At 35.0% G+C, this 26,856-nt stretch overlaps 1 protein-coding gene across 1 annotated transcript in view; it reads left to right on the top strand.

Moving 5' to 3' along the window:
* Positions 1-26,856, top strand: part of GBE1 (1,4-alpha-glucan branching enzyme 1) — a 308,114-nt gene that overhangs the window by 135,343 nt on the left and 145,915 nt on the right. Inside the window, exons 4-7 of the mRNA XM_062206685.1 lie at positions 6,833-6,958; positions 8,904-9,039; positions 11,954-12,044; positions 15,720-15,929. Of these exons, the coding sequence (XP_062062669.1) occupies positions 6,833-6,958; positions 8,904-9,039; positions 11,954-12,044; positions 15,720-15,929 (563 nt within the window). The remainder of the gene's footprint in view (positions 1-6,832; positions 6,959-8,903; positions 9,040-11,953; positions 12,045-15,719; positions 15,930-26,856) is intronic.

The raw sequence follows: 26,856 nt of genomic DNA, 5'->3' as shown, positions 1-26,856 counted from the left end.
TTTCATATATTTTCCATTGTTGCATAGTATGTTAAAGTTCCAAGGGATTTAATCTGATAATCTCTTTTCTACCTCTCATAATTCTTGAACATTGTAAATGTAAAGAGTATCACAAGGTTGATTTTATAAGTACATGGCTTGTGTAAGGCTATTTGATTAATTAAAAATTATGAAATAAATTATAAAGAAAGGTGAATATCTCTAAAATATATGGCTTTAGTAGTGATATAAAAATAAACAAAAATTAGGTAATTTCAAGATAATAGAATTATGTTCATTTGGTACTTACTGTAGGCTCAGTATATTAGCAGTAGTAATATCCCTTAAGTCTGAATGTTAGGCTAATTTAGGTAATTTTGCCAGTGGATTATAGGATGTTCTATAAAAGTTTATCAGAAAGTAGTCATTTATATATCAGAACCTGTTATTAGAAAATATCTCAATAATTTTATTGATACTTTTGTTTTCTTCCTTCATTAATACAATTATAATCTCAAAGTTTGCAATGAAAAATCTTTTAATATCAGAGAGTGTTTCTGATTTTCTCCTTTCTAATTAGAAAATTCAGAGTGCAATTCTTTTCTCATCTCTGTTTAATGAAGTAAATACTTTAAGAATTGTGTAGAAAAAGTAACCCCTTAACTTTCCCAAATGGTAAATTCAGAGTCTTTATTTCCATCATGAAGGAGTTGTGTTTGTTTGCTCTTTGAAAATAATTATGAGGGAAGAAGGCTACAAATAGAACAATTTGTCACAAATTCACTTGTCTGAGGCTTGTCTATCAGTTCTAGAACTCAACAGTGGTTATTCTGGTGAGATTTGCTTTTCTGAGAAAGTCTCAAGGAGATGTGACTTGTTCTGGTCACTGAAATGCATTGGTACGTATTTGGCTACTTTTTGGGAGTAAGAAATGAATATGAGTTAAAAGGTATTATTTAGACTCCTTTGATAACTATCCTTTAACTCTTTCTCACACTAACAATTTAATTAAATTTAAGTACATTCCATGTTATTCTTAGAAATGTGAATGCTTCCATCTTTCATTAATTTTTTGACTGTACTTGATGTCTGCTGCATAAATTTGGTGGCTTTAAATAACAGAAATTTGTTCTTTCACAATTTTGAAGGCCAGAAGTTACCAATCAGAATCAGTGGGCTAAAATCCAGGTGAATTAAAACCACAGTCATCTTGGAAGCTCTAGAGAATCTGTTCTTCAACATTTGCAGCTTCTGATGGCTGTGGAGTCTCCCTGGCAATGTTCACATCACTCCAGTTTCTCTCTCCTTGGTCACACTGTTTTCTCCTCTTCTACATGTAGATCTCCTTTGCTGCCTCCTCCTTAAAAGGACATCCATGATTGCCTTCCTAGGTCATCCATATAACCCCATCGTCTTCACATCCTTACCCCAGTCACATCTCTCAGTGCATCCTTTTTGCTCTCGAATCACACATTTGAGCTGAGTAGGATGTGAATTTCTTCCAGGAGGCCAGGTTCAACCTCCCACAGGGCATTGGAATTTTTTCTTACATAATCTTAATAAATGTTAAATTGGTCCTGCAGGAATAACAAGCTAAACTATGAATAAAACTTATATAAACAGGCTTCTTTATCAGAAGCTTGTATAAATATTAAAATTTTAGTTGAATTAAAGTGAGATTTAAGAGCTACATTTTAAATTATATTAAACTATTTAAAGTTTTAGTAATCACAAATTTTATGCATTTTAAAATAATGTTTATACTAAATTATAAATATTCAACATATATTCATTTTTTCAGGATGCAGGTCATTGGAATAATTCTCTGGAATATCATTTAAAATCCTACATAATTATAAAGTTTTGATTACATTTTACAATGATTTTTAAATTTTTATTCCACTCCTAAAATTTAAGAATAAATTATGGTGTTTGTGTACGTGAATGTCTCTCTTTCATTTATATATGTATATGTATATATATGTATATATATGTGTGTGTGTAAATTTATAGGCGGCCCCTCATATTGATGATTTCTGCATTTGTGGATTTAGCCAACTGCCAATTGAAAATAACTTGAAAAAATAATCGTGTCTGTCCCTGACCTTGGACAAAAAAATAATAACCTTGACCTACCCAAGTTGAGAATTATATTACTTAATATCCATTACTTTTTTTTTTTTTGGTTAATCTGCTACATATTCAACTATGAAACCCAGAGTTCCATTCAATACTATCTCCCTGAGTATGCTACTACTTACTTCTAACCAGCTGAGCACATCCACTGTTTTTATACAAAATTGCTGACCACCTGAGGAGCATCCTATCTCAGTAATTTTCCGGTACATAGAATGATATTCTTTTGCAAGAATCATTTCAAAAAATATTCCTAGCATGAATGAATACACACACACACACAATGTTCAGATCTTCACCATTTTTAAACTTTTTATTTTTATATTAGCATTCTAAAATATATTTTCTAAATAAAATATTATGTCAAACAGTTCACTAAGTCAATTTGACTTTTGTATGGGGGAATTTTTTTTAATTCACTTTGTTGATTATTCTGATAATGTCTTTTGATGGCAGCTTTCCATAAATGAAACAGATAGTCTGAGTGATTTAAAAGGATGTGTTAAATGATTAAAAATTAAAACTTTGTAACATGTTACAATTTCATAAAATATTAGTTTTCTCTAGACAAAAGCTTTATCATGGAGATGGAGTCAAGCTAGTTGATACATTTTTAAAGGTTTACTTTTTAACACTGTGTCAATATTCTTACCACTTGCACAGCACAGCATCACTGATGTCTGTGAGATTATATAATTCATATATTTGTAATCCTTACAATACTTTTCCGATTCTCAAAACTCTGCAAGTAAAGAGTGGTGAAAATACAGAAACATATTACTGGAAAACAAAGGTTATTGACAATCCTCCCAACACACACACATAGTTAACTGTGTCAATATTTTGACTAGATTTTTAACTTTATAGATTTTTCTGAATTTGTATTAGGTAGACCATATAAATAAAAAACAAAACCTTTTTTTGCACCTTCATTCTGATTTGATAGGATATTTTTAACAAATATACACTGTTCAGTTCTTCAGGTTTTGCGAATAGTTCCTTAGGTATATCTGTAATTATGTTTATGAGACAAATTTCTGTAATTAGAATTGCTGAGTCATGGGAATATTTTTTATGAACTGTTGATGCCTGTAGCCCAATTGCTTTTCAGAAATCTGTTGCTATATTTTACTCACATTAGCTATGTGTGAGACTTTCCATTTGATAGTACTAGTGACTTCTTCTTAACTGCTGGACTCATTATCATTGAAAGATCAATGAAGCTGGCTCTTTTCAGCTTGCTGTGTAGCATGCTGATATTTTGAGACTGAATTAAAAGACGTGAAGTCAGAGCTGGCATTGTGGCTTGGTGTGACAGACTGTCTCTAATGACAGGAGTATCCTATTTTTACCAGTTCTGGTCCTGATTGCTCAGCTTCCAATAAAGCTCTCTTCTGGTGCACTTGGGAAGGCAGCAGGGGATGGCCCATGTGCTTGGACTCCTGCACCCACATGGAAGCCGTGATAATGTTCCTGGCTCCTGGCTTCAGCCTGGCTCATGTGGCTGTTTGGGAATTGAACTAATAGGTGAAAGATCTCTGACAATCTGTAACTCTGCCATTCAAGTAAATAGAATGAATCTTTACAAAAAAAAAAAAAAAAAAAAAAAAAAAGGTTTTCCATTTGGAATCTGAATTCAGTGGAACATGGCAAACATCCAGGAACTACTCCTCTGCTCCACTCACACAAAATTCCAGGAAGGTATATTCTTTACTCAAGGGAATGTCTTCACATTACATTTATGTAGACTTATCATAGTGATCTTACATGGTTACTAAGGTAATAATAACCTAGGAACAGAAAATCAAATGGAAGGAAAGGGGGCTATGAGGCTACTTCAAGAAGATCATTGAAAATTAGTTAAAGTATGAGTTTTTTTGGTGCAAGAACTTGAAATCTATGCATACTTTCTTCATAATACAAATTTTCCATGAACTCTCTGAAGATCCTTGTTTATGTTAGTAAAACCTAAACTGTTGTAACAATGAAAATTCCAAACTTGAGGCACCTAAATAATAGAGAAATTTATTACATAATAATCATAGGTGAGTGTTCCAGATTTGGTGGATTACATTGTTCAGCTTACCATTTGGCTATCATTCTGTTACTAAGAAAAAAAGGAGAAGTGGCAAATTAAAAACTCCACCCCCAATAAGCATCTTAGTAGAAATGACTGTTACAGAAAGAAGAGACAGAATTTTGGGGTGCACAAATATTGAAACCATTCATTAAATGAACAAGTAATCCTTTGTCAGGTCTGTGATTTGATCTTACCCTACCTACAAGCTTAACTGTTAGCATTTTATAGATTCCAGCAGAACATGCAAGACTCAAGTAAGAAATAAATTATTTTATTACTCACATTTCAGTAAGCATATTTGCATTGAATCTGCTTGTCCCCCAAGCCACACTGGTGATACTATTGGCTCAGATGGTTGCTACTCACAAAATGGGTTTGCCTCATTGCTGGAGCTTGGAGAATTCATTGCTTGATAGCTCATAGTAAGTGAGCATGCTGATTCTTCGAGGGAGACAATTTTTTTAATCCTTCAGACTTGCTCATCATAAACACAACCCTCAAAAATGGCCCTCTTTAACCATAGTCAGGAACCAGCAAAAGATGTAAAAGTAGCAAAAACCCATGGATGGACTATTCCTTCCGACACCACCATCATTCAGTAGTCCCTGAAGGCATCTTGTATGTACAACAAGATAAATGAATTGATGTTCCAGTGGATGTGCAAATTAAATCAGCTTGAAGTAGTTCCTCATGTTCTTTATTTAATGTTTCATATATTCTCTCTGCTGACAGACATCTTCAGAAATGATTCTTGGCTTATGATCCGCCTTTGCAGGGATTGTAGATTCATTTGCAAAACAAAGAAAGTATAGATTGGTAGATGAGGCAGAATATATCCACAATTTATAGTATTTTTTTCCTCATAGCCCAGTGTGGGTTAATGAGTAAGCACAAGGACTTTTCTTCAAACATTTCACTGTTTATATTAGGCTAGAAAGTCACTTAGCTTTAAGAGACATATATTTTGGGATAAAATACTCCTGAAGTGAGTTTGTCCTATCGATTAATGTTTTTGTGATAATGAATAGTAGCAACATTTGGCCATGAGCGGTTTTAATAAGTGGGAGGCATAATGATGAAGGAGAATAAATGGCATTCTTGTGAGACATTTCTTCCCACCATTCACTTGCCCCCTCCATCAAAAATCATGATTTATTTTCCTTTGGCACCTAAGAGAATGCTGTGGAAACCTGTTCCAAGTAAAAAATAAGTGTCAGAAGCTCTGTGTTTTTTGGCTCTGCCAGTCAGTCGTTTTAGGACTTTTGGCAACTCACTTAATCTTACTTAATATTTGAGGCATAAAGATTTTCTGGAATCAAGTGAGATATGAATATGAAAAGCCTTTCTAAACTGTAAAGCATTATACAAATATTTAATTATCAAGAATCATGAGTACTTGATCTTTTCTCTATTAAAGGAGACTGAAGAAAATGTTCTTTCTCGATGCTGGGAGCATAATATAGCTCCTAATCTGAACATCCTATCACACCCTACCTGATTTTAGAAAATCAAATGAAATAGATGACTTTTATTTAAAAAAAAAAAAAACTAGTTTCCATCACTTGGAAGCTCCATTTACCTGATTGGATAAACTCAACATCTTTTATGCAGTACTAAGTCTAAAATGGTACATTCAATAAAATGCATTTATATTTTATTGATATATTTTGTTATTAGCAATGATAGTGATGGTATTGGTAAATATATTAATGGATGCCAAAATAGGGAAATGCTTGGCATTAGTGGTTAAGAACAGTTGGAGTAAGTTGTAAAAGAGTTTGAGAAGGAATGAAAAATATTTGTGTATATGTTTGTGTATTTACATACACTGTTAACCAAACCCATTTTTTTCTTTAGATTCCTGAAAATGTTATCATTAATGATTATGAAAATTAAAAGGGGGAGAGTGATATAATTCAGTTATTTTTTTAAAAGATTTATTTATTTATTTGAAAGAGTTACACAGAGAGAGAAGGATTGGCAGAGACAGAGAGAGGTCTTCCATCTATTGGTTCAATCCCCAAACTGGCCTCAGTGGCCAGAGCTGAGCTGATCTGAAGCCAGGAGCCAGGAGCTTCCTCTAGGTCTTCTCACGCGGGTGTAGGGTCCCAAGGACTTTGGCCATCTTCTGCTTTCCCAGACCACAGCTGAGAGCTGGGTTGAAAGTGGGGCAGCCACGACTTGAACCTGCACCCATATAGGATGTTGGCACTGCAGGCAGCAGCTTCACCCGCTATGCCACAGTACTGGCTCCTCAGTGATGTTTTTTGAGAGGAGTAGGATTACCTTCCTTTAATTTTGTTGATTGATTTGTTTATTGACAGCAGCTTCCAAATAAAATTCTTTTCTTTTACATATCTATAATATGTTTAATAAACCATTCTAATGGCTGGTTTGCAATGATGCTGGAATCATAAAATATCCTAGCTGGAAGTGACACTGAAGATCATATAGTAATAGTAGTTGAGGAAATCGATATCTATATGATTTGTTCTTCAAAGTCATGCCTTCTGTACGGTGGTCTGCATGCTTAAGATAATTCTCATTTCACATTCATAGCAGTGTTTATAAACTACTATGTATTATTTTAAAGTTTTGAAAATATTTTAAAGGCATGTCATCTGATTTGCATTTTAGGTAGTCATTACTAGTAAAAGTGGAGAGATCTTGTATCGTATTTCACCATGGGCGAAGTATGTGTCTCGTGAAGTTGGTAATGTGAATTATGATTGGATACACTGGGATCCAGAACACCCATATAAGGTGAGAACAAATCTTTTTTAAAATATTTTATTTATTTATTTGAGTGGTAAGAGTTATAGACAGAGAGAGGGAGAGATAGAGAGAAAGGTCTTCCATCCGCTGGTTAATTCCCCAAATTGCTGCAATGACTGGAGCTGGGCTGATCTGAAGCCAGGAGCCAGGAGCTTCTTCCAGGTCTCCCACATGGGTGCAGGGGCTCAGAATTTGGGCCATCTTCCACTGCTTTCTCAGACCATAAACAGAGAGCTGAGTCAATCGGAAGAGGAGAAACCGGGGCTCAAGTTGGCAAACCTATGGTTGCTGGTGCCTCAGGTGGAGGCTTAGCCTACAGTGCCACTGCGCTTGCCTGAGAACAACAAATCTATAAATGCATGCTCCTAAATCTCTAGGAAAATCAATTTTTTACTTTTATAACTTTTATGTTAATGTTCCATGACTTTCTTTACATTTTTTAAAATTTAAAATCATAGTATACCTCTTATTATTATGCATATATCCATCACTTGTAGGTAATAAAATATAAAAATGAGTTTTTCTTTGATTCTCTTTTTTTATTTTTTGAACTTTTATTTAATGAATATAAATTTCCAATGTACAGCTTATGGATTACAATGGCTTCCCCCTCCCATAACTTCCCTCCCACCCGCAACCCTCCCCTCTCCCACTCCCTCTCCCCTTCCATTCACATCAAGATTCTTTGATTCTATTTTTTATGGGAAAGAAAAATACCGAATCTGTATACATTAATCTGTAAGGAATACTATTTTTTTTTAAAAATGCAATTACTAGTTTCTCATTCTTCAGTGATATATTGTTTCCCATTGCAATGAGCTTGTATCAGGATGAGTGTCTTTAAGAAAAAGAAATTGGGGCCAACGCCATGGCGCACTAGGTTAATCCTCTGCCTGGGGCGCCAGCATCCCATATGGGTGCCAGTTATAGTCCCGGTTGCTCCTCTTCCAGTCCAGTTTTCTTTTGTGGCCTGGGAAAGCAGTGGAGGATGGCCCAAGTGCTTGGGGCCCTGCACCCGCATGAGAGACCAGGAGGAGGCTCGTGGCTGCTGGCTTCGGATTGATGCAACGCCTGCCGTGTCGGCCATTTGGGGAATGAACCAGCGAAAGGAAGATCTTTCTCTCTCTCTCTCTCACTGTATGTAACTCTACCTGTCAAATAAATAAATAAAATCTTAAAAAAAAAAGGAAAATGGGATGACTGTCTTCTAACTAGGATAATCTTTAGTCTGTATTATTTTTAAACTGTATATATTTGAAAGGCTGAGTGACAAAGATATGAAGAAACAGTGAAAGAGAGAGGATATTCTACCCACTATTTCCCTCCCCAAATGGCCACAGCAGCCAAGTATGGGCCAGAGTGAAGCCAGGAGCCAGGATCTCCATCCTGGTCTCCTACATAGGTAGCAGAGGTCCAAATACTTGGGCCACCATCAACTGCCTCCAAGGCTCATTATCAGGGAGCTGGATCAGAAGCAAAGTCACCTGGACTCAATATGGAACTCTGATGTTGGGGGCCAGCTATGCAAGCATTAGCTTAACCCACTGTACAATAGCACTGGCTCCTTTGGTCTGTATTATTGTATCTTTGAATTCAACTTTTCTGTTCTTTAAATTGTCGGGCCTTGTTGGTAAATATGTTACCTTTGGCAATTATGTGTGCTTTTTATTTTCTGTAAGGTTTAGATTTAAAAATATCTTAAGTCAATGATGAGGTATTAGCATTATGTGATTTTTTTCTTTTAAAAAAAGTCTATTATCAAGATCCTAAAAATGACTTTTTTCCAAAAAAAAACTTTAGTGAATGTAGACAATGACTTTCATATGTGAAAGCTGCTCCCAGAGTTTAAGATTATTCACCATTTCTATTAACATGCTTGAGGAGTTAGTATTATATCTGAATTTAGTTATGTATGTAATTTCATATTCCATAGTTTAAGCATTCCAGACCAAAGAAGCCGAGAAGCCTAAGGATTTATGAATCTCATGTGGGAATTTCTTCCTATGAAGGAAAAATAGCTTCTTATAAACATTTTACATGCAATGTACTACCAAGAATCAAAGGCCTTGGTAAGTAATAACTGTGATTTTCATTCAGATAAAATTTTAATGAATCTGTTCTCTTATTAGAAAAGCTAATTACAAGTGTCTCTTTTTTTGTGTTAAAAGATTAAGTATGTAATAGAAATGCATTTTATTTTAGGCTTCTCAAATTACCCTGTAATAGTGATAGCATAGAAAAGAGAAATGAAATAAGATAGAGCAACAGAATTCAAGATATTATTCCAATTTCAATTTTAAGTAATGTGAACTGGTAGCTTCTAAAATTATAGATAAATATATGCAAGCATAATTACTTTTCTGCTGGAGAGAACCTTTTATCAATTTAAGTGGTCATTGATTATAACCTGTTCATTTTAATCTTTTAAGGGAAAACATTTTATATTTGTAAGGTGCCTAGAACTCGTTTTGTGTCAGAATCATTGTACATAGCCCTCCTCTAGATGACTTAGTTAATAAACATTTGCAGAACATCTTCTGTTGCAAATACATTGTGCTAGATATGCCTATATTAGACAGTAATGATTCAAACCTTGTCTTTGTGGGGACAACCAGGAGAATGAGCGATGTATAGCTGAATTATTGATTTAATATGCCTTATATCTGTTTTATTCATTTATTTTTCATTTATGGCTAATGGCTAATGCTTTTATATAGTTTCAGGGAATATTCAGTGCCTACTTCTGTGGCTGGATAGGAGGATATAATACATTTAATTATACTGCTTTTCCTAGGGATATTTTGGCTAGAAGAAAGATTTGCAGGGGCCGGCACCATGCCTCACTTGGTTAGTCCTTCGCCGCCGGCGCCAGCATCTCATATAGGTGCTGAGTTCTTGTCCTGGTCGCTCCTCTTCCAGTCCAACTTTCTTCTGTGGCCCAGGAGAGCAGTGGAGGATGGCCCAAGTGCTTGGGTCCTTGCACCCGCATGGGAGACCAGGAAGAAGCCTCTGGCTCCTGGCTTTGGATCGGCGCAGTGCCAGTCATGGGGGCCATTTGGGGAGTGAACCAACGGAAGGAAGACCTTTCTCTTTGTTTCTCTCTCTCACTGTCTATAACTCTACCTGTCAAATAAATTTTAGAAAAAAGTAAAAAGATTTGCAAGTCATGGTTAAAGTTTTCAGTTATCTATGGGTCTTTATTTTGATGTGAAGTCAAGTTTTAGAAAACAAAATTAAATCTATGCATAATTGAATGTTAATTATATTTAATAGATATCATATTCTTTTACATCATGGATTGACACATTGTTTATGACCCAGTGCTTGCAGAAAATTTAGCACTGCAAGGATCCTCTTATTCATGTTAATAATTTATTCATGTTTGTGTCTGAATCTAGGAGAGACCATTACAGTAAAGGCTAAACTACAAGTATAAATTAGTGCTTAATAATGAGAACAATATTTGTTACACACTGTTACAAACTTGTGAAGTGAACCATATCTCTATTTTTGTAAAATATAATAGACTTACATTATTTGAGTAGGAGTTTATATACATATTTGTGTTGGGCATGATAGATTTATTTATATTTTTACCATTAAAAAAGCAATCATAGTTACATCACAAGATTACACAGTCATCTGAAAGTTTATGCTATTTAAACATCAATCCTCAGCTATGAATGTGAAATTTTTAAAAAGATTTATTTATCTGAAAGGCAGAGTTACAATGAGAGAGAGAGAGAGAGAGAGAGATGCAGAAGTGAGAATTATCTTCTATCCATTGGTTCACTCCCCAAATGGCTGTAGTGGTTGGAACTGGGCTGATCTGAAGCCAGGACTTCTTCTGGGTCTCTTATGTGGGTGTAGGGGCCCAAGTACTTGCACCATCCTCTGCTCCTTTCCCAGGCACATTAGCAGGAACTGGTTTGGAAGTAGAGCAGCTGGGACTGATACTGGCTTCCATATGGAATGATGGTTTCACAGGCAGCAGCTTCATCTACTAACCCACAACACCAGCTCTTGAATGTGAATTTTGTTTTTCTAGTATTAATGGTGTACTGAATGTTGTATATGAGAAGCCACCAGTTATCACCCAAAAAAATGTAACTGGCTTAATACTTTTGATTATTTTCAAGTATAGTTATGTGTATAAATAAAATTGCACTTAATATGAACTTACAGAAACCTTCAGAAAACTGTAGAGCTATGTGACCTGGACTTTGAGAACAGAATCACAGAATTTTGTATAACAGAGAACATTCTATGTATGGAACTTTTAATATAATAAGTCACATTTCAAAATTTAAGCAAATTATACTTTAAGGATGAAAATCTGATTTTCATAGTTTTTTTTCCCTTAGAAAATTACAGTACCTATTTTTTGAGTCACTTCATTTAGTGATAGAGCAAAGCATATTTGGATTGAGAAGAGAAGGTGATGTGTGTGTGTGCGTGTGTATGCATGTGTCTGCATACATGCAATTTTCAGGAATTTCCTAGGTACAAAATAGACTACGTAAATACCTTGTATAACCATTGAATTTGGTGAAATTTCTTATGATATATGGTAGATGTAACTAAAATATAAAGAAAACAGTAAAATATGTCATGTAATCAGTTACATTTATATAGCTTTCATAAATTTCAATATGAATATTACAAATGAAACTGAACTTTAGCATATGCAGATTGCCATCTTTAATATTCTAAAACCAAATTAAGAGTAAATTTGCATATCATTTATTGCTTGTTAAAATGAAGACATTTCAAATAGCTAGTCAGAGCATAATTCTGAGAGACTGTCCAATTTTGTTTTACAAGGTCAGACAAGAAAAGGATGTTAAGGCAATAGAACTTTTGAAGATGATCAAAGCTTCTAGATTGTACGCAAAATTTAATGTCTTTAGAACAAGGATGCTTTTGTTTGTTACTTTTTTAAAAATGTGGCTTTTAATCTCAGTTTGACCTTTGCTCATCTAGGATACAACTGTATTCAAATGATGGCGATCATGGAACATGCTTACTATGCCAGTTTCGGTTACCAAGTCACTAGCTTCTTTGCAGCTTCAAGGTAAAATGAAAGATCCTTTATATTCATTTTTATTTTGAGCACAAAGTAGAAGAATAATGTGAATTTTTGCATTTTATGATGTTGTGTTATAACCTATTTTAGGGTGAGCATATTTAATAGAAGCTGAAGATTCTTTTTCACTAAGGTCTTCATATCCACCTTAGAGATTGGTCCTGATTAAATCTTGATTTCCCTGGAATGATTTCTGAGAAAGACTATCCTGCAAACTGATGAAATTACCATATGTTTGGAGGCCGAAGGTCTAGAGAGGGAATCACGTGCTCTGGATGCCATAACTGTGCAGACTCACATCCTTTTCTGGGGTTGGTTGATGTAGAGATGTCACTGGGGGACTCTCCATAAAGCCTGTAGTATCCTGGGAGGACTGCCTTTCTCTGTGGCTACTTTCTAAGTAATGTGATTGTATGGAAGATGCCAAGAGGTCCTATGTATCTGAAGTCCATAAATGACCATTAATTGAACATGTCCTGCATTATCTGTGCTCCATGGAATGTATATTGTGGTTGCAATCATTAGTCCAATGATCTTATACATTTATGATTTTTACTTTTAATAAAAGTTACAAAGAAAGTGACCAGGTGCAATATTAGCAGTTGGGGGCATGAACAATTTAGATAAGTTTGAATTCATATTGGAATTGGGATCTAAAGCATAATTAAGAGTTAACTGGGGCGGGGGGGGGGCAGCACTGTGGCATAGTATGTTAGTTCTCTGCATGCGGCACCTGCATCCCATATGGGTGCCAGTTGTAGTCTCAGCTGCTCCTCTTCCAATCCAGCTCTCTGCTATGACCTGGGAAAGCAGTAGGAAATGGCTCAAGTCCTTGGCCCCTGCACCCGCATGGGAGACCAGGAAGAATCACCTGCTCCTGGCTTTGGATTGGCGCAGCTCCGGCCATTATGACCGTTTGGGGAGTGAACCAGCAGACAGAAGACCTTTCTCTCTGTCTCTCCCTCTCTGTCTGTAACTCTACCTCTCAAATAAATAAATAAAATCTTTAAAAAAAATAAAGTTAACTGGGAGAAAGGGCTAAGTAAGCAAAGGTAGATTACATTACAGAATTAGCAAAAATGATGCAAATTCACTTACCAGTTTTTCTTTGTTCTCTTTAAACAAGTTATCTGCATTTACTGTCTTTAAATCTTCTGCTCCTGTTCTTTCTTGAGCTCATTCCAAAGCAGGCTATCTCTTAACTGAAAGTGCTTTTGTTAGAGGTACTGATGACATTCTCATTGTTAAGCACAATGGTCATATTCTTTTCTTACTTGAATTGTCAGTGTTACTTGGCACAGTTGCTTGCTCTTAGAATGATTTCTTTTCTTGGCTTCCATGATATTATATCCATCCCCCTGTGGTTCTTTTCTCACCTCACTGTTGCTTCTTCTGTATTTTCTGACTCTACATATTTGAACTCCCAGTGCTCAATATTCTGTATCTATATGAAGAACTTTGATAACCTCTTCAAGTTTCATTCATTCTTTTGACTTTAATAAGCACCCTGTGCCACCTCCCATATTTAAGTCTACATTCCTGACCTCTGTTAGACATTTTGAACAGAGTCTGTGTGACACTGAGACATATAATATGTATCTCATACTTAATGTGTACAACATTAAATTCCCAACACTACCTGTCAACCTTATTTTTCTGACATTTCCTCTGATTCAATAAATGGCATTATAGTTTATGATCCTATAGTTGTTTAAGCCCAAATTCATGTCATTATACTTCCTCCTCCCTTTGCGTCCTTCCTTATACCCCTGGGTTTTGTAGGTACTGTCATTGACTGCTTTAGTTGCCCTTACTGTTACCACTCTCAATCAAGTTACTATTTTTTTTAACATGGTTTATTTCAATAGTCACTCTGTTTTCTTTTAGCCTTCATCTCTTTTTCTACCTTTCTCTTTCTCGGTTAACATGGTCTAACTTTCTTTATGGTGACCAGAGCCATCATTTTAAAATGTCAGTCAGATCATCTCACTTGTTTGCTCAGAAACCTCTAATGATTCTCACTCTCCTTCAGAATAAAAGCCACAAGCTTTACATTGGCTCATAGGACCAATTTGATCTCCATGGTGGCTGACCCTCTGGGCTCATCTCTTTATATTTTGTCATTCCACACCAGCTGTACTAGCCTATTTGCTTTTCTTCAAATGTTTCTAGCCAATTTCTGCTCTGTACTTTTTAACTTCTATTGCTTTTTCGCTGAATACATTTACCCTTAGATATCCTTATACCTTGCCCCTGCATTCTTGTCCAAACATTGCCTTCTCCATTAGACTTACACTTACTACCTTATTTAAAATAGCAAAGTTGCCTTTTCCACCAATTGCTTTTCTTCATTCTTCTCTAGAACATTCATTGCTATCCACATATTTTTCTTTATTGTCTCGTAACTAGATTGTAAACCCATAAGAATAGTGATGTTTATTATGTGTTCTCAGCTGTATCTCCAGAGCGTAGAACATTTTATAGCAATAGTGAACAGTTATTGAGTATTTAGCCAACAAACAAAGGAGTGAATGAAGGAATGACAGTTTAAGAGTATACATTTGTTGAACATGCAGTTCAGTGAGTGGAAAAAAGCTGGCTGATTGGGTTAAATAGAGGAAGAGTAAGAATGTTTGGAGGTAATCTAACATTATGAGAAGGTTCTCAGTGCAGAAGGCACAGTAGTTTTTTGAGGACAGTGGGAACACTGGTATGATATTAAGTGGAGGATGATGTAATATATTTGTATTTTTTAAATATCTCACTTAATACTTAGTGGAGTTGGCTATCAGAAGACTCGCTATATATTAAACCATGGGAAACCAGATGATCAGAACCCCTGCATGCAAGGAATGCATGATCTAGAGAGGAACACAGATGATAAACCATGCATGAGAGTAATTAATATTTATTTGAAGCCCAGAATTGATACTGTGGAAGACTATAATGTTGAGATCTTGCATAGGTTAAGATGGCCTCTCTTTAGGGGTGATTTTTTTTCCTATTTCACACAGAGTAGGAGAATAATTTTAACACAAACACATATATACATGTGAGCTATGCATCTTTTCTGCTTGGGTGGTTACAGATGTACCATTTTCTGTTGGCCTGTTAGTTCTGATACCTGAGGGTATTCCAGTTTGAGAATAAACCCAAAAGGGGTGGTCTCCATCAAGACACCAAGAACATACAAAAAAAAATATTCCTTACCCCCAACTGTGGGAGAACTGTGAGCAGAAATGTCCATGACTTGAATATGAGAATAAAAAATCTGAAGATAGAGAAGCAGAGCATTACTATTTACTTCCTCAGGATGGACATTTTGGTGGGAATATAAATCTACATTTAATAGCCTCACTTAAATCCTTATTTTTACTTCACATTTTTAGAAATTGCTTCATAACAAAATATTAAGCAAATGAGTATCATATCATGAAGTGCTAGAGGACTCAGAAAAGTTCATGGATAATGAATATCATGAAAAATCTGTGTATAGATTTAAAAATTGTTTTTATCAATATAAACTTATTTTTAATTCCATTTTTCCATAAGTATTATGAAGTCCCCTCATATTTAATACTATGCTCATAAAACAATCAATGCACAATTAGCCATTTATTACATATGATGTGTTCCTTTGTTTTCTGTGTTCTTTTCTTATAGCCGTTACGGAACACCTGAAGATCTAAAAGAACTTGTTGATACTGCCCATTCGATGGGTATCATAGTCCTCTTAGATGTGGTACACAGCCATGCTTCAAAGAACTCAGAAGATGGACTGAACATGTTTGATGGAACTGATTCCTGTTACTTTCATTCTGGACCTAGAGGGACTCACAACGTTTGGGACAGTAAATTGTTTGCCTATTCCAAGTAGGTACATATAATATGGAAATGTTTCTTTGTTTAAAATGAATTTCAATGAATTTCACCAAATTCATTGTGTGTGCTTTCTGCTTGATACTTGGTGTTCTTAATTTGATTATTTTGAAACTATATGAGGCATTTTATCTTGTTTTCTCTAGCATATGTATTCGTAGTATGTCGCATGAATTTTCAGTTAAGCAGCAGCTTAACTCACTATATGACTGTACTTTCCCCTTACCATGCTTTTATTGCAGCTAAATTGTTAATTTATATCTATACTAATAATGGTTATTGATTAGGATGTACTATGTGTTGGGTATGGTGCTTTTGATGTATTTGCTACACATTTCATGTGTCAGCTACTCTGCTGACACATGGTAGGTGCTATTGTTATGGCCCCCTTAGAGACAAGGGAACTAAATATTAGAATTGGGAAACTTTCAGATGTGTATAAAGTTAATCGAAAATAGACCCTAGTAAAAAATAATAATGGGGATAAAAGAGCGAGGAGGATGAAGAGTGGGAGTGCAGGTTGGCAGTGGGGTAGGATGGGAAGAATCATTGTGTTCCTAAAGTTATGTTTATGAAATGCATGAAGTTTGTATACCTTGAATAAAAGGTTTCTTGGTAGAAAAAAAAATAAAAATAAATTTAAAAAAAGGAACACATCTGTGATCTCTTCAGCCATCTAACTAGAAGGTTATTTTAAGTGATTAAATTTAATAAGCATACTATTACAACACTTAAAAAGAAAAACCCAAGTACTATCAACTTGTGTTCATTATTTTTAATGAGTGAAAATATAATATAAATATGATGTTATTGATATTAAAAGTAGCGAAGTATCACCTAGTATTCAGGTTAAGCATCTTTAATCCAAAAATGTAAAGTGATCTAAAATTTGAAACATTTTGACCGTTGACAGGATGCCACAAGTGGAAAATTCCACACCTGATATCATGTGATAGGTCACATTGAAAGCACTGGCACACTAATAATACTGCATGAAATTGCCTTCAATATATTTGTATAAGGTATATACATAAAACATAGGTCAATTTCATGTTTAGATTTGGGTCCCATCCTGAACTTATCTCATTTTGTTTATGCAAATATTCCAAAATCTGAAAACACCTGAAATGCAGGTTACTTCTGGTCCTAAACATTTTATATAAGGGATACTCGACCTATATAACTAATTTTTTTATAATAAGCAAATTTGGAAATGCTTAAGGAATTTTCTGTTGGATATTGCATTATATATAAACATATGCATACTTGGAAAATTTGCAGTATAGGAAAATGCTCTAGCCAGTATTTTTATAAAATAAAGACTTCCCATTTTCCAAAGTAAATTGGATGGCTTTTATATGAAAAATAATATTTTGATTCACTTTTATCTCACTATCATATATTATTTTATATTTTAATAGCCATATAGGAGTCACTCAGGGCAGATGAAGCAACGTAATGTATGAGAAAAAACAGAAGAGGGTGGCAGGGTTCTGGGACCAGGTTTGCTTGAGCTATGGGCTAATTCTGTGATATGAAATCTGTAGTTAAATTATTGAGTAAATCTTACAAAAGTTGAATTTGCACAAGTTATACAATCAAATTCTTTGGTTCATATTTAGATGAATTAAGGTTAACTATACTATAGAACTGACTTATGACAGAGATATATTTCATATTAAATTTGTATGTTTGCCTCATAAAAGAAATATATTAAACTGTTATATTTTATGTTTCAAAATAATTCTTCTTTAGAACTGCTGAAATTTAGTAAGCGGATGCATTTTTATGTTAGAAAAGGATTCTTTGTTTTGTTAAAATATTTTATATATGGTATTTTGATTCCATGAAATCTTAAAGTACATTTGAACTTATCTAATTTTCTAAACAATGAGATTATGCATAACTGCTTTCAAAAACATTTCTATTGCAGTAATTGAGACAAATCTAACAATGTTATTTAACAGTGGGTTTCTTTTTTTATTGAATCAATCATTAATATTTCTCAGGCATGCACTTTTGGTAAACCATGTGTAGTATGATTTTTAGCTTATTATTTTTGTCATCATTTCAAAAATATTTCTGGCTGGTGCCACGGCTCGCTAGGCTAATCTTCTGCCTGCGGTGCCAGCACCCCAGGTTCTAGTCCCGGTCGGGGCTCCAGATTCTGTCCCAGTTGCTCCTCTTCCAGTCCAGCTCTCTGCTGTGGCCCGGGAAGGCAGTGGAGGATGGCCCAGGAGCTTGGGCCCTGCACCTGCATGGGAGACCAAGAGGAAGCACCCGGCTCCTGGCTTCAGATCCGTGTAGTGCACTGGCCGTAGTGACCATTTGGGGGGTGAACCAACGGAAGGAAGACCTTTCTGTCTTTCTCTCTCACTGTCTAACTCTACCTGTCACAAAAATATATTTTGTATGTTATATAGTCTTGATCCTCTGTAGCTATTGCTCCATTAAAATGTATTTCTTTTATTCTACATGTTGTTCTAAATATTTACAATTTTATTGAATTACTATTTTCTGCATAGGTTAATATGATTAATTATTAAATCATCAAATGATAGAGATAAAATTCTAAAAAGCCAGTATATGTAATAAAATTAATTCATTTATAAAATTTTTAAATATAAAATACTAAAATGCTTACAATCTCTCGAATTATTATCTCAGTACCTATGTTTAATTTATTACAAAATTTATTGATAAAATTTGATTTAACCTGATGAAATAAATTTTACATTGACTTCCTATTTTTATAACTTTTGGCACATGTAACTTAACATTATTTTATTGTGACAGTAAACCTATTTATAGTATTAAGCATGCATGATTAAAGTCCTATTATGCACTTTTGGTTATCTGTTGCACTGGACTAGTTAGGCCAAAATTCAGTAACTTACAACAACAGCAGTCATGTATTTTCTTCCCATGTTTGAAATTTGGGCATACCTCAGGAGAGACAGCTAATCTCTTCTTCATGTTGTGTCAGCTGAAGTAACTCAGTTAGGAGGCAACGTATCTACTTTCTGGATGATTGATGTCACTGACAGTTCTTGCTGATTTTCAGATAGGCATTCAGTGATGGCTGGTGGCTGGTGGCTGCGGGCCAGGGGAACCACAGAACACTTGTTCCTTATCACAAGAGTGTGATTACAAATAGACAAGATGTGTGCATTTCCATTTCCTAGAGTCTAGATCTGAAAACTGGTACAGCATCATTTCCAGTGTATGCTGCAGTCAAAAAGACACAGAGTCAAGGGAAAGGGGATATGGACCCCATCATTTATTTGGAAAAGCTTTAAAGAATTTAAGGCTATGTTTTAAAATTCTCAAGTCTAACATATTTAGACCATACACAATGAACATGATACTTTACATGTTACTTTATCTGAAAAATTTTTTCATGGCAGTTTCCATGATGCATCTCAAAAGGCAATTCATCACAATATACTTTTAATTATAAAAAACTCACTGTAGATAATTAGAAAATATAAAAAGTCATACAGAATCCAAAATAAATTTTTTTATAAATGTAACTGACATACTTTATATGTGAGTGCATTTAGTTAGTATCATTTTTTCAACTTTTATTTAATAAATATAAATTTCCAAAGTACAACTTTTGGATTCTAGCGGCTTTTCCTCCAATAACCTCCCTCCCACCCTCAACCATCCCATCTCCTACTCCCTCTCCCATCCCATTCTTCATCAAGATTCATTTTCAATTATCTTTATATACAGAGGATCAACTTAGTATATACTAGGTAAAGATTTCAACAGAATGCACCCACACAGACATACAAATTACAGAGTACTGTTTGAATAGTAGTTTCAATGTTAATTTGCATAGTACAACACATTAAGGACAGAGATCCTATGTGGGGAGTAGGTGCACAGTGAGTCCCAATTTTGATTTAACAATTGACACTCTTATTTATGATGTCAGTAACCACCGGAGACTCTTGTCATGAGCTGCCAAGGCTATGGAAGCCTCTTGAGTTTGCCAACTGCTATCTTATTTAGACAAGGCAATAGTGAAAGTGGAAGTTCTCTCCTCCCTTCAGAGAAAGCCCTTCTTTCATGGGCCTTCTTTGATGGCCCATTCTTTCCACTGAGATCTCACTCACAGAGATCTTTCATTTAGGTCATTTTTTTTTCTTTCTTTTTTTTTTTCTTTTTTGCCACAGTGTCTTGGCTTTCCATGCCTGAGAAATTCTCATGGGCTTTTTAGCCAGATCCAAAGCCTTAAGGGCTGATTCTGAGGCCAGAGTTCTGTTTAGGACATCTGCCATTCTATGAGTCTGCTATGTATCCCGCTTCCCATGTTGAATCTTTCCTTTTTATTCTATCAGTTATTATTAGCAGAAACTAGTCTTGTTTATGTGATCCCTTTAACACTGAATTTTATCATTCTAATCAATTATGAACTGACTGATCACTTTGACTAGTAAAATGGCATTGGTACATGCCCTCTTGATGGGATTGAATTGGAATTCCCTGGCACTTTTCTACCTCTACCATTAGGGGTAAGTCTAAGTGAGCATGTGCCGAACTATACATCTCCTCTCAATGAGTATCATTTATATGCATTATTACACAAATAAATAAAAACTATAGTAGGTCTTTGGCATAGCAGTTAAGCTTCCACTTGCAGTTCTCACATCCCAGAGAGTGACAGCGTTGGAGTTGGAGTTATGTTCCTGAATCCTACTTCCTATTAATGAACACCCTGGGAGGCAGCAGGTGATGACTTAGTAGTTAGGTTTCTTCCAACCATGTGGGAGACCTTGATTGAGTCCTTGGCTCCTTTTTTGGCCTGACCCAGCCCTGGCTGTTGTGAGCATTTGCAGAATGAATTTCTGGATGGCATTTCTCTTTCTCTTTTTTTCTGTCTTTGCCTTTCATATAAATGCATATTTGAAAGTACACTGAAGTCCAGTCCTTCATTTTCACCTTCATAAAATACCCATTCTGCCTATAATTTAGAATTTCTTCCTTAAGAAGGTAAAATCAGAAACTACAATTTATATCACATATTTTAAGTATAAATTATTTCTTTCCCCTTACCTTTGAAGACTCATTAGTGTTAGTATTATAATCCATTGATAAATAGACATCACAGTGGTATATGGTTTGCATAGGGCTTAAACCTCTTCTTTTAAAAAGTTTTGTAATAAGTTTTGCAATTTTTATATTTACTGTTTGAAAAAATGATCTTTTATAGAATCACTTCTGTAGAGATATGTTGCTCATATTCATCATACCTATATGTCATAACTTGTCACCATTTATAATCGCTGATTCAAGTGCCATCATCAAAGTTATCAGAATTAAATCTCTCACTCTGAGTAGTGCTACAGATCCTGACTCTGCTGTTTCATTACCTGCTATGAATAAATTTCCAATCAGGAGCTGCCCATGTTTTAATTTTCTGTCTACTCAGCTGAACTGCCTTCTAACTCTGCTAAATTAGTAATGACAGTTCATAACAGAGACTGGGTTGTCCTTCCTTGAGTTGGTATAGAGAACTTTCTGACAAATCTGTCACCCTAAAGTTTTAGGAGTTTCCAGAGGGAGAAGTATTGGATATAACTTGGTCTCAGCTGTAAATTCCATTTGCATGTACCACTGGTGCTGTATAGATATACCTGATAAGACAAAAAGATAAGTGTAGATTTGTTGAGTTTAAGTAACTATTATGCTACTTCAAATGAGTACCTTTTCTTTGTTGAATATTTCTTTCAAAGGTAAGATATTGAATCTCAAAAGAGTTATAGAAGAGCTAATGCTCATTTTTCTCCTCAAACACACATTTGGGACAAAATGTGTATAACCATATGCCATTAGCATGGGTTCATAATGAGACTCCTATTATTAGGCTACAATATATTCTACTCTTAAATGAGTTACTCAAATTCCTTCCAGAAACAAAAGTAAATCCAGTTGGCTTTTTCAGGGTTGTAACTACTTAGAATAAAATGCTCCTTGGTAGAGACAGTATAATCATCAATGCCTTTCCCACAAGTTAGAATTTGGAAAGAAGTTCATGGGAGTCTTTCCTTCTCTGGGTTGATTTTGGGATCTTAAGTAGTATACGGTATATTAATATAAATTATATTTAGTTTGTTATTATGGCAATTTACATTGATTTTGAATGTTCAATCAATCTTGCATTCATACTACAGTCCTATAAATATAGATGCAAGTGTTTTAAATGAAATTTTAGCATATTTAAAATATATCATGACCAAATCAGTTCTTTTTTCATTATTCATTTATTTGAAATTAGAATTACAGAGACAGAAGAGAGGCAGAGAGAGGCAGAAAGCTTCAATCCACTAGTTCACTCCTCAAATGGCCGAAAGAGCTGGGCCATTTCTGTTCTGGGGCTGGGCCAGTCTGAAGTCAGGAGCCTTTTACTCCAATCAGGTCTTCCCCATGGGTGGTAGGGGTTCAAGCACATGGGCCTTCTTTTGCTGCTTTTCCAGGCACATTAGCAGATAGCTGGATTGGAAGTGGAGTATCCAGATCTTGAACTAGTGCCCATGTTGGATGCCAGCATTGCAGGTAGCAGCTCAACTCACTGTCCCACAATGCCAGCCCCGTCCAAATCAGCTCTTAATGATACATGTGAACTTAATCAGTATATGTTGAGAAACAAGCTAATGAGTATATATATGACACCATCATGATTTGCAAGATATTTAAAACTACTCATTCGGAATGTGAATGAAAGCTCTAACATTATTTCTAAGAGGGATCTATTGTTTATTTTAATGTTAACTATTACTTTGTGTTTTTGCCATTGGGTAGAATGACTTCTCTTTCCTATATAGTCTGAGTATCCTTAGTATCTGAAATGCTTGGGGCCAGAAATGTTTTGTATATTGAGTACTGACATGTGCTTAAAAAACGTTTCAGATTTTGAATTTCAAACTGTAATATCAGGGAAGTTCAACTTGTAAAGGCTATACAAGCATGAAATTCTTTTATGTTTCATATACATTTAAATATATGGTCTGAAGGTAACTTTATGCACTATTTTTAGTGTGCCTGCATTTTGACCATAACCTGCCATACAAACTCAGGTATGGAGTTTTGCACTGTGGTGCCATGTTGACAATGACAAAGTTTGAAATTTTGGAGCACTTTGGATTTTGTATTTTCAGATAGGGTTGCTCAACTTGTAGTGAAAATGGCCAAAATAGCAAAGCAAAAATAATATAAAATGGGTAAATGTGTATAGCTACTTTTGAAAACAGCTGTTCTCTGGCAAAGTTAAGAGTTGCATGTATACTAGGATGTATTACTAAATATCTACATTTGGAGGCCTCTTTAGCATATGTTTCTCAGAAGTTTTAGGAAAAAAAATAGATTTAAAAAATCACTCCTTTCAGGAGATAAGTGGTATTAAAAATCATTAATTTGAAGTAACTACACTTAAACAAAGTTCTGCTATGAGTAAAGAGTTTGAAGGAATACACAAACACACACAGATACACACACACATGCACACTTATTCTGGGTTTAAATTTTTTTTTTTTAACAATTTATTTATTAGAAAAGCCAAGCAAGAGAGAGAGAAAGAGATATCTCCCATATTCTCTTTCATTCCTCCAATGTCTACAACAGCCAGATGAGGGCCAAATGAAGCCAGGATCCCAAACTCCATCTGGGTCTCCCAAGTGGGTGGCAAGGCCTAAGCTCCTGAGCCGTTTTCCACTGTGTTTCCAGGCACATTAGCAGGGAGATGGATCTGAGGCCCATTGGGCGAGACTGCAACCTGCACACTGATATGGGATGCCAGCAACACAAGCAGCTTCTTAGCTTGCTGAACCCCAGCACCAATCCCCATTGCTGTAGTATTAAAATCCCAAAGGATTTAAGTACAGGTTTTATTTTCACACACAAATCTTGAAGACATTTTTTGCCCAGTGTTGAGAATGTTCCAATACGATTATGTCTGAACCTCATTTGTTTAATAAATATTAATGAATCATCTTTTGTTTAGGTGACAAAATCATCTGATTAATGTCAGGTAAAATGGAAATATATGTCAGAGAAAATGGAAAATAAATTTAAGGAAAGATGACAGATGATAGATGCAGTTAAAACAAATAATTTTATGTGGCTAATTACAGCCATTGATCTTCTCCTTTAGATCTGTGTAATTCATTGAGGTGTTTCTTACAGACAATACAATTATTAAAATCACAAAGTCATCCTAATTTTAGATATACCTTGATTGTTTTATATTTATTTTAAGTTACTGTGTGTGTTTACAGTGTGCTTGATATGTTACTACAGAGATACAATCAACAATTAAATACATATATATGGCAGAATATGGTGATATGGTGAGATTTTATTGATACAGCCCATAACCAAAAAAATAAATATAACCATTGTTGAGGTTAATTAAAGTTAACTTCTTAGTTATTTTTCATCAAAAATAAGTCTGATCAATTCATTCATATATCTGATATGCTTATTTAGCAAATATATTGTCTGCCATACACCATTTCTTCAGGGAGTTCATATTTTCAGTATATTTATATATAGATGAAATCCTAAAATAAAATATTTTATATATTATTAGGAAATGTCAGAACATTTAAAATTTTTTAACTTTTACTTACTAAATATAAATTTCCAAAGTACAGCTTTTGGATTACAGTGGCTTTTTCTCCCCCATAACTTCCCTCACACAAGCAACCCTCCCATCTCCCGCTCCCTCTCCCATTTAAATTTTTTTACAAAGACATTCAAATTTTTTTTAAAAAAGTATCCCTGATTTGAGAGGCAGACAAAAACAGAAAGAGACAGAGCCCTGATGATCAGTTGGTTCACTTTCCAAATCCAGTGTAGGCCCAGGGTGGGGCTGAGCTTGAGCTGTGAGCGGGAACTTTTTTTTTTTTTTTTCTGGCATAAGTTGTATTTATTTGAAAGGCAGAGTTACAAAGAGAGAAGAAGAGACAGAGGTTGGGGTAGAGGGAGGGAGAGAATGAGAATCTTTCATCCGCCGATTCATTCCCGAAGTGGTCACAGTGATTGGGACAGGGCCTGACAGAAGCCAGTACGCTGGAACTCCATCCAGGTTGCCCACAGGTGTGGCAAGTACCCAAGCACTTGGGCCATCTTCTGCTGCTTTTGGAGCCCATTTGCAAGGAGCTGGATTGGAAATAGAGCAGCCAGGACATGAACAGGCACCCATATGGGAAGTCAGCATCACAAGCAGCATTATTACTTGCCGCACCATGCCAACCTCTGTGAGCTCAGAACTTAATTCAGGTCTGCCCTGTGGATGGCAGGAATGCAATTAATTGAGCCATCACTACAGCCTCCCAAGAAGGTAGAGTCAGGAACCTGAGTCCAGTATTAAACCCAAGTTCTCTGATATGGAATGCAGGCATCCTGACCAGTTCCTTAACCATTAGGCCAAAGGGGTCTACCTAGAAATATATATATATATATATATATATGTGTGTGTGTGTGTGTATACCTATATGTGTGTATATATTTTTAAAATTGAATAACACCATCATTTTAGATGTACAAATAACTGTCCTTTTTGCTTTATAAAAAGCAAATGATGAATGATGATGAAATAATTCTAAACATCTTCTTAAGCATACAGCTCACTATTCCAAAGGGAGTAAGAAAATTTAAAAAAAAAAATTGTAACTTATGCCTGTTCTTCGTTAAGAACATCAAGATCACATTAATATTTTTAACGACTTCCAAAAATATTGGGTGGCCCATGAAAAATCTTACTGTTTTCTTCTCTTACAGTATTTTTTTCTTTTACTTTTAGTAGAAGTCTTATTTAAACAAGAACTCTTTCAGTGTGATTAAGGAAAAAGTTTAATCTACTATTTCATAGAAAGTAGAGTTAGCTTCAAAATTCAGACAGACTAATTCTGTTTTGTAAAAGAGATTAAGAAAGTTGCTGTATCAATCTAATCTGTCTGGATTTGAGTTTGAATAGCAGAATATAACTTCTTTCACAGGTTTTATGAGATTATTGAGCCTAGTAGAAAGATTCCTATTGATGCAGTATAGCACAAGGGTACGGATTTACTGTCTTTGTATAAACTTTGTTCCTGGTATTATAGACCTCTGTTATTCTCCACAAGTCAAAAATTTAGGTGCTTGGGGATATTGTGAAAGTATCTTGAGTATTTAGGTCTGATTCCCTTAAAACACTCACCTTCCCTAATGCAAACACACTCTAAAGTAGGACAGGTTACCTTAAATTTGAAAAATACTGCACATTGTAACCCAAAGCAGCTTCTTCAGCTTAAGACAGTGGCACATTCTTGTGAAAATGGTCTTAAGGTCCTGAATCAAATGATTTTCCCATCTAAGTCTGGGAGCTATGTGGAGTCTATAGCAATAAGATTGCTGACATTGCTTATGACCTTTTTAAACAAGCAGGTAAAAAGTGAAAAAAATCAGTTTTTCTGTTTTTATCTCTGTGTAACAAAACAGCTTGTTGAAACGTGTGTTTTTTAGAGTTTGGGCTAACAGCTTTGAAGTTATGAAGAGATATTTCATGGATTTCTAGCTGGACGATTTCCTTACTGTTAGGCTGCACATAAATAAGCCATGTTATATTGAGCCACTTAGTTTCAGAAAATTCAGGAATCTCATAACTTTTAATAGGCACATACTGATAAGTATATAAAATTATACATTTTTATAGCTTCCTCTCCCCAGTAATTTAGGTCAGTGATCAGATGTGTTTTTCTCTGACTTCTGAATTTCCGATCCACATTTTATAATGTCTAGGTTTTCTGTCTTGAGTTCTTCCTTGAGTATTTAGTCCTTTTACTTTTTTTTTTCTTTTATCCATGTATAATAAAAGCTGCCAGCCTTAGAATTTCTTTCATTGTCTCCTGGCTTAAATTGGCTCCTCAAAATT

Source organism: Lepus europaeus, chromosome 2 (assembly GCF_033115175.1).
Source record: "Lepus europaeus isolate LE1 chromosome 2, mLepTim1.pri, whole genome shotgun sequence".
Classification (NCBI taxonomy): Eukaryota; Metazoa; Chordata; class Mammalia; order Lagomorpha; family Leporidae; genus Lepus; species Lepus europaeus.
This window is presented reverse-complemented; position numbering and strand designations above follow the sequence as displayed.